Source organism: Nicotiana attenuata, unplaced genomic scaffold, assembly GCF_001879085.1.
Source record: "Nicotiana attenuata strain UT unplaced genomic scaffold, NIATTr2, whole genome shotgun sequence".
Lineage (NCBI taxonomy): Eukaryota > Viridiplantae > Streptophyta > Magnoliopsida > Solanales > Solanaceae > Nicotiana > Nicotiana attenuata.
The window spans coordinates 284,674-292,837 of NW_017671424.1; the positions used below are offsets into that span (position 1 = coordinate 284,674).

Below are 8,164 nucleotides of genomic sequence, written 5' to 3' on the forward strand. Positions count from 1 at the left end.
CCAAAAAATCGAGGATCTCCCGGCCAAAAAACCGAGGAGCTTTTCTTTCAAAATCCTGGCCATAAAGTCGAGGATCTCCCGGCCAAAAAATCGAGGAGCTTTTTCTTTCCAAATCCCGGCCAAAAAACCGAGGAGCTTTTTCTTTCCAAATCCCGGACAAAAAACCGAGGATCTCCCGGCACAAAAATCGTAGAGCTTTTTCTTTCCAAATCCCGGAACAAAAACCGAGGATCCCTTTACACATTTCCAATTTGATTGATTAGATATGTGTTACAACTAAACTCACGAAATTTTCCTAGTGAAAACTGGGGCAGAAAATTTCGTTTGTTTGTTTGTTTTGGTGTCCTAAGTAGGTCAACCTCAAGACACAAGGTGCGAGACGACCGATGGAATGAGTCTCAATCCAGAATAAAGAATAGAAGAAAAGAACAAAAAGAAATGAATTCAACTGTTGAAGCAAACAAAGGTGCGGATTACTCAAAATTTGATTAAAGTCATAAGCTCCGCCGATCCCGCTTTGACCCAATGCTGCAGAAAGAAACAACACCTACAACTTGCGAGCATCAAGATTCAGATCGGAGTCCACAGCAAAATCAGCTAAGACTCAAGATCAAGCTTCAAAGAGATTTATAGATAGGAATCTTGTAACTCATAGTTGATAGGCATAGCTAGCTTAACTTTGATTTTTCTTTTGGTGTAATAAGGAGGTCAGCAAGCAGCAGTAGCAGCAACAGCAGTGAAATCACAGCTCCTGGTAGTCCCAGCTACCAAACTTTCCAGAACTACACTGACCTGATTCCTTTATAGCCAAGGATATGTAGGCAACCTTTGAAGCAGGGTTCGGTCAGACGGTTTTCAAAATGCTTCTCATGGAGTGCTGAGCAGGCAAAAATCCTTCATGGTGCTCATTTATCTTTGCGCGAAAATCCTTCGTGTCTTCGAGAAAAGAGGGGCAGCTGTGAGCACGTGATTTTTGCCGCGCTTAAATTACTCCTATAAATTCATTAGAATTAGAATTTTTCTTCTATTATTTGAATTTTAGGGAATTAATTACATGATTTTGTGATTGTTTGCATTTTTGTGCATTTTTTGATTGATATAACTCATGAAAAATACAAAAATAGCATAGTTGCATTTAGAACCTAATTCTAGATTTTTATATTAATTAAACATCATTTGAAATAAAAGAAAAATAACAAAAACTAGTCATTTTACATTTTTTGTTTAATTTTTTCTTCTTTAACTGGGGTTTAGTTAGTTTTAGAAAAATTAGTTAGTTTAATTTCAGCTTAATTCAAGTCCTTGTTACATTTTTTTTTTAACAAAAATAAAAATCAAAGAAAGGAATTGAATTGAATTAAAAAGATTTGAATTAAATAAAAGAAAAGGAGTTAATTGAGAAGAAATTAAAATAGGGGCATAAGGCCACCCATTTTTGGGCCAAAGTCAAGCCCAAACCCCTCAAATCCCCTTTAAATCAAACCAGCCCAAATCAAACCCTTGAGACCGGATCTACTGGCCCAAACACCCCAACCCGGTCCAGCTCCCTTAATAATTAAACGACGCCGTTTTGGCGTCAATCAATCCTGTCCGTCCATCCCCTCAAATCTAACGGCCTGGATTGAATATTGAATTAAAATAAAAGTGTCCAAATAACTCTCTAACCCTAGAGACCATTCTTTCTTCCTCGTACCTCTTCCCTCCGCCGGCTCCGCCCTAACGCCGCCGCCGGAAATCGCCCACGGCGGCGGCCAACGTCCAAATCGTCCCAAATTTACACCACTAAATCCTCTTTCTCTCCTCATTCCATATCTACCACTGGTTTCCCTCGAATCAATCCCAAATCCCACGAATCCTGATTTGAAACCGTAAACCCTAGCGCCACCACAAGTGCTCCGGTGGCGGCGCCACCACCAAACCACTCCAAACTTACACCCTAGACCCACCTTGACCCCCTCTTCCTAAATTTCAAACCAGATTTTCTCAAATCCAGTTTAAACCACTCGAATCCTAGATCTAGGGTTCAGGTTCAAAGGTCCAAGAGGAATTTCAGCCTTGCTCGGATTTTCCAGTGTTCAACTGATCCTCAAATGATGTTGTTCGTTTATTTTTTGGCAAAAATAGGCAGATAACATTATTTGGGGATCAGATTCGAAAGTCAATCAATATTAGGGCTTGAATCAGTAAGTTCCGTATTTGTTTTTCTTTTTGTTCATCTCCTGTTCCTTTTTCTCCATATAGTTGAATTTCTTTTGATTGAAATTGGCCTCTCCTTCATGTTAGTTCTTCGTCAAGTTTAATAATGATGCCTTGATGTTGCTTGCCAGTTTTTGTTTTAGATTCTTTGTTAGGTTTTTAGTTTCTTCCCTCTGTTCGCACTAATTACATGATTCTGTGTTTGATTAATTTTTGTTTATGTCTTAATTTTCTGTTGACTAATAATTGATAATAATGATCTTCGAATCTGATTCTAGTAGTTAATTCAAGTCTAAATTAGGTTTAGTTAGATTTTTTTGTATTCCAATTTTTGGTTTTGGTTTTGATTGGAATACGTTTGGTTATTACTGAAATATTCCAAACTCTCTGAAAGTTAACCATGGTCATTTCTTGACAAATTTAAAAGAGGTTGGGTTTATTTGACATAGGTTAATAATTCTAGGGGGCAATTCAGGGGTAGTATAGGTTTTTTTAATTAGAGAACCCTTTAGAAACTACCTGAGAAATTCCCAGAAGCTTCTAGTAGGGGGTCTAATAGTAAATAATGGGTTTAACTTGACCAATAAGCTAATAATTGAGGGGCTAACGAGTTAAAACAGAAATCTGAAGGCTGCCCTAGGCTTTGCCTATAAAAAGGCATGCTCATTGCCTTGTTTGACAAGTTTTTGAACCCCTGAAGTTCCCCAAAAACCAAAAAAAAAAATTTTGAAATCTGAGAGAACATTTTCATTCTAGATCTAGATTTCCAAAAACCAAAAATATAACACCAAAAATCCCAAAAATTCTGTGTCCTTATAGTTTTCTTACAGTAATTTCAGTTTCAGCTTCTAATTTGAACCTCTAGCTTAGATTAAGTTGACAAAAATGGCTTGAGTAGTCCTGATCCAGTAATTATGGTCTTCAAAAGCTCCTGAGATCATTTCTGGTTGTTTTGAACTCATTCGAGTTAGTCTCAGATGTTCATTGGTTTTGCTCAATTGAAATTAGCTGCTGTTCATTGAACAAATTATTTCTGGGTCAAAAGTCAGTTCAAAATTGCTGCTGATTGTTGCTTATTGTTGCTGGATACTGTTTACTGCTGCTGACTTCTTCCTCTTCTTATTTTGGTTCGAATTCCAGGTACAAGTCCTGAATCCCAGATAATGTATGCTTGAGTTAAGATAAATGAAATGGAAATGGCTCATTTAGCTTCCTTGCTTGCTGCTTCTGTTCTTCGTTGCTTTCCCTTTCGCATCAGTTCATATTTCCGTTCAATTAAATTTGAGTAGTCGAATGTTGTAATTAACTCAGACTACTTAGACTGATTTGTAACTGGACTGTTTTAAATTGTTGTTTGGCACGTTGGGGGATCCAGTAGTAATTAGTCTCAGTACAACTTAATATCACTTTAAATCTGATGTCATGGACATTTAAATTGGATTTAGGTTTAGGATCATGCTCGACAAACTCTGCAAATGTAGTATACAGGTTTAGATGTTTTGTTCCGAAATAAACTCTTCAAATGAGCATGTGTATATCCAGGACATGTACAGCCTATATGCGAGCATGCAACTTAGATTTAAAATCGGCTTACAAACTGATGCATTTTACCTGTTTACTTTGAAATATGTACAGTCTAGAAATATGTTTAAATTGTTTAATTACTGGGATTTTGTTAGTCAATTCAAAACGAGGCAGCTTCTCATGAAGTTGGCCGTTTGTATTTCTTCATTCTGGGCTAATTTTAAAGCCCAAAAATGCTGAAGGCTTAAATTTGTATTAAGTTTGTGGGTCTAATTTTATAACATAGGTTTTGGGCCTTCCAAGCTAGGCAGCATGTTTGAATTAAGAGGCCTTCCTCTTGTTCAAATATGGACTTGAGTTTGAGGGCCCGGATTCCTTAACCAAATTAAGTCCTTTTAGAGACAAATTTAATAGAAAATGATAGTTTGCTCTAAGTTGGCCTTTAAAAATCAAATGAGGTGTGCCGCGCCAAACAAATATCACATATTGCGTGACCCTCTTAATTATAGTAAAAAAATATATATTTTAGAAACCGGACATGCCATTTAGCGAATTTTCATGGCTTCCCGCAAAGTTAATAAGACGCTAGCCACTTTAGGCGCGCTTTTAATAATTTTACCTTCTTAAATACGGGTGTGCATTTCATGCGACCCAAATCCAAATCCCAAAACGTTGAATAAGAGGTGTCGAGGATCCGGGTGCATTTCATGTGACGTGATCCAAAAACACGCTCTTAAACGGCGTTCACTTTCATAAAAAAAAAAAAACTAATTAAAAGCGGTTAAGCAAATTTATAAAATTGCACTATAGGTTTGAACATGTATAAAAATCAGATTTTTAGCCATTTATAATAATTTAAGCGACCGTGCTAGAACCACGGGATCCGGGGGTGCCTAACACCTTCCCTCGGGTCAACAGAATTCCTTATTCAGAATTTCTGGTTCGCAGACTCCAATTGGGAAGTCGAAATTTTCCTCGATTTGGGATTTAAATTAAATCGGTGACTTGGGACACCAAAAGCCAATCCTTTCCCAAGTGGCGACTCTAAAAAATAAATAAATAATCTCATTTCGAATAATGTCGCTTTAAATGGAAAAACTCCCTTATACATTATCCTTCGGGGTAGGTGTGTAAAAAAGGAGGTGTGACAAGAATAACTCAAATATTCAAGGGATTGTCTATCATTCATCATTGTCAGAAAGAACATCCCCTCATTCCATCATTTCTTGGGTGACACACTCATTTTATTTACTTAAATGTCATTTATTGCTGTTTATTATTATTAAATGTTACATTGTTATTTTTGATTTGCGGAATATTCACTACATACCACTGCCACTGTTTGACCGTACTTGCTTAATATTTATTGCTTCTTTAAAAACCCCATCTAAGAATATTATTGTTAGCTAAGATTAACCTCTTATTTACATAAATTTAATTATTTGAATTAGAATCTATATTTTTTTGGTTAAACAGTCGGTTCTCACGTTTAAGCCTAAACTCGCATTAGTAAGAACGAATATACTTGAACTGACACTTCGGTAAGAATTGAATATGAAATTTGATAATTATAATCAGGTCACATTTTAGTAAGATTTAGATAGACTTAAAACTCACATTTAGGTACGAACTAAAAATATGAAATTCGATCAGCACCCGCGCTTTACCTTTTTTTTTTTCTTTTTCAAATTAGTCGATGCTCATAGCTCTCCGGGCTTTGATTTAGTGGTATGATAATATGTGAGTTAAGACGCACGTCGTATGTTTCAATTATGTCACTCTTATTTATCGAATTTCAAATCGTATGCTATGGTTACTTAAAAATAGACTCCGGCAATTTTTGGACCCCGCGCATAGCGAGAGCTTAATACCCTTATGCTATGGTTACTTAAAAATATCTAAATTGTAGTAAAAGCAAACAAAATACATCTCATTATCAACTATAACAATTGTCCAAAGGGTAGGGCCTTTGTCTCACAGCTATATTACAACATAACCATGAGCCTCTCACTTTTACGTTATTGTTCTTTTCCCCTCTCTTTTCTGCAATTTACATTCCCTAAAACTTTAACACAGTCTCTCATCTCCACGAGATAGGGTAAGGTTTGCGTATAAACTCTAATCTCCCCGGACCTCATACTATAGTAATACACTAATACACTGGTATGTTGTTTGTTACTGTAAACTTTATAAATTCAATTTCTCTACCTTCATGAGGTAGGAGTAACATTTGTGTACACGCTTTCCTCCCCAGATCCCATACCGTAGAATACACCGGCTATATTATTTGTTGTTGTAGTAAAACTTTAACGCAGTCTCTCTCTTGTTCTCTTTTTTGGTGCACAATTTAAGATATTTGAGTTAATATATCACCAAATCCATCACCCACCTCGTTACTTTTTCATATTAATAATAGAGGCAGAAACACAGAGCCTTAACTCATGCAGTGTACTATAAAAATCAAATCTTTGAAGTTGCAAATACTACTAAAGCAAAAACAACTACCCAGTATAGTCCGGCCTGGAGAGGGTAGGCCTTACCTCTACCCGAAAGGGCAGAGAGGCGGTTTCCAATCGAAGGAGTTAATTCTTTTTTTTTCTTTCCTTTTTTCACTATTGAGAAGGAATTTTCTCTATCCGCGTCATTGAAATGGCAAGAGTAGAGTTGTCCCACGTGGGCTTAGAGTGCTCCGGCCACAGTCGCCGGAGCTCCGTCAGTGTCAATATCTCCGACGCCGATAAGGGTTCTTGTTATTCTCAGTTTTATTCCACTGCTGATGCATGTGCCAATGAGTCTAATAATTCAGTGGATATAGAAAATGGAGATGGTGAAAGTAAGGTGAAAATTGAACGAGACTGTAGAATTTGCCACCTGAGTTTGGTGAGTGAGTGTGAGATTGCCATTGAATTGGGATGTTCATGTAAAGATGATTTGGCGGCTGCACATAAGCATTGTGCTGAAACATGGTTCAAAATCAAAGGAAATAAGTAAGTATAAAAAAAAACTTGAATTTTGCATTTTTATTTGAATTATTTTTTGGTGTTTTAATTTTATGGTTGGTGAATCGTGAACTGCTGATAACGATTAATGAGCTTTATAGCTTGAAATTCCATTTTGTTCCATAAATTTTAGGATTTAAGTTATATAATAGTAGTAAAAAGGCAGTCAGGTGCACTAAGCTCCGGCTATGCGCGGGGTTCAGGGAAGAGCCGGACCATAAGGGTCTCTTGTACGCAGCCTTACCCTGCATTTCTGTAAGCGGCTGTTTCCACGGCTCGAACCCGTGAACCTCCTAGTCACATGGCATCAACTTTACCAGTTACGCCAAGTCTCCTTCTTAAGTTATATAATACTGGCAGTGTAAAAAATTTAACCAGCAGTAGCATATCAATGGAGTACTAGTTTCAGCAGGTTAATTAAAGGTTTTACCGTGTTGAAGCAAAGGGTCAATTAATTTACTGCCTTTTATGATAATTGCTCAGTAGATTAAACGTAATGATCATAACTCAAAATGATTTTGGGCTTATGTTATGTCCTAGACAGAGGCGGAGCGAAGATTCTGGGTTCTGGAATTTAGAACGACGATTTCGAATGGTAATAACCGGGTTCTAAATTTAATATTTGTATATATTTAATAAATATATTAACACAAATACACAAAAAGTCACTGGGTTCGACCGAACCTGTCAAGGAGCTTCTCGCTCCTCCCCTGGTCCTAAATTCTTTCAGTTTAAGGTTTGCAATGGAATGATTTGTTGATTCTTGTGTTAGAAGTGTGTACTTTTAATTATCAGTAAATGATCTGTAAGAATAATATTTTTCTGAAGTTTTGGTCTTGATATCGTCTGTTTTTTGTGGGGAAAAGATGCTATGATATATTTTTAAGGGAAAAGCCAAAAGCTAATTATAGAAGCTGGAGTGGTGGACAAGAATAAAATGAAAAGCAAATGAGTAAAGCAATGATAGGTATAATTCAGATTTGTAAGTACAGCAACAATTCTACCCACTGTGCCCTTTTATGAACTTTTGGGACATAAAGTTCCTAAATTCTAACTAAATTTTAATATGAGCATTCTTTATCCAAGTGGAGATTGCCCTTGAGGAACAAAGTGTTTATTTTTATCTTTCCCATTAAAGGATTATAATATGCTGTCTGCACCTGCTGCTTATTTTATTTTTTTCTATGCACATCTATTCTATGATAGAAGGGGAGCCTCGAATAATTGGTAAAGTTGCTGCCGTGTGACCAGGAGGTCACCGGTTTGAGCTGTGGGAACAACCGCTTGCAGAAATGCAGGGTAAAACTGCGTAAAAAAGATCTTTGTGGTCTGACCCTTCCCCGCGTGTAGCAGGAGCTAATCTCTGATAGTGGCTTCTCATGTTGGCATTTTGATGTTGAAACTTTCATCTTTGAGTTGTTTGATTATGTTAACACAAATTCATC

General features: G+C 36.7%; 1 protein-coding gene across 1 annotated transcript; it reads left to right on the plus strand.

Moving 5' to 3' along the window:
* Positions 1-6,369: 6,369 nt before the first annotated feature.
* On the plus strand, positions 6,370-6,711 carry LOC109208200. Its single transcript, XM_019371260.1, has one exon. It carries the CDS (start codon positions 6,370-6,372, stop codon positions 6,709-6,711), a length of 342 nt encoding a protein of 113 aa, XP_019226805.1.
* The last annotated feature ends 1,453 nt before the right edge of the window (positions 6,712-8,164 follow it).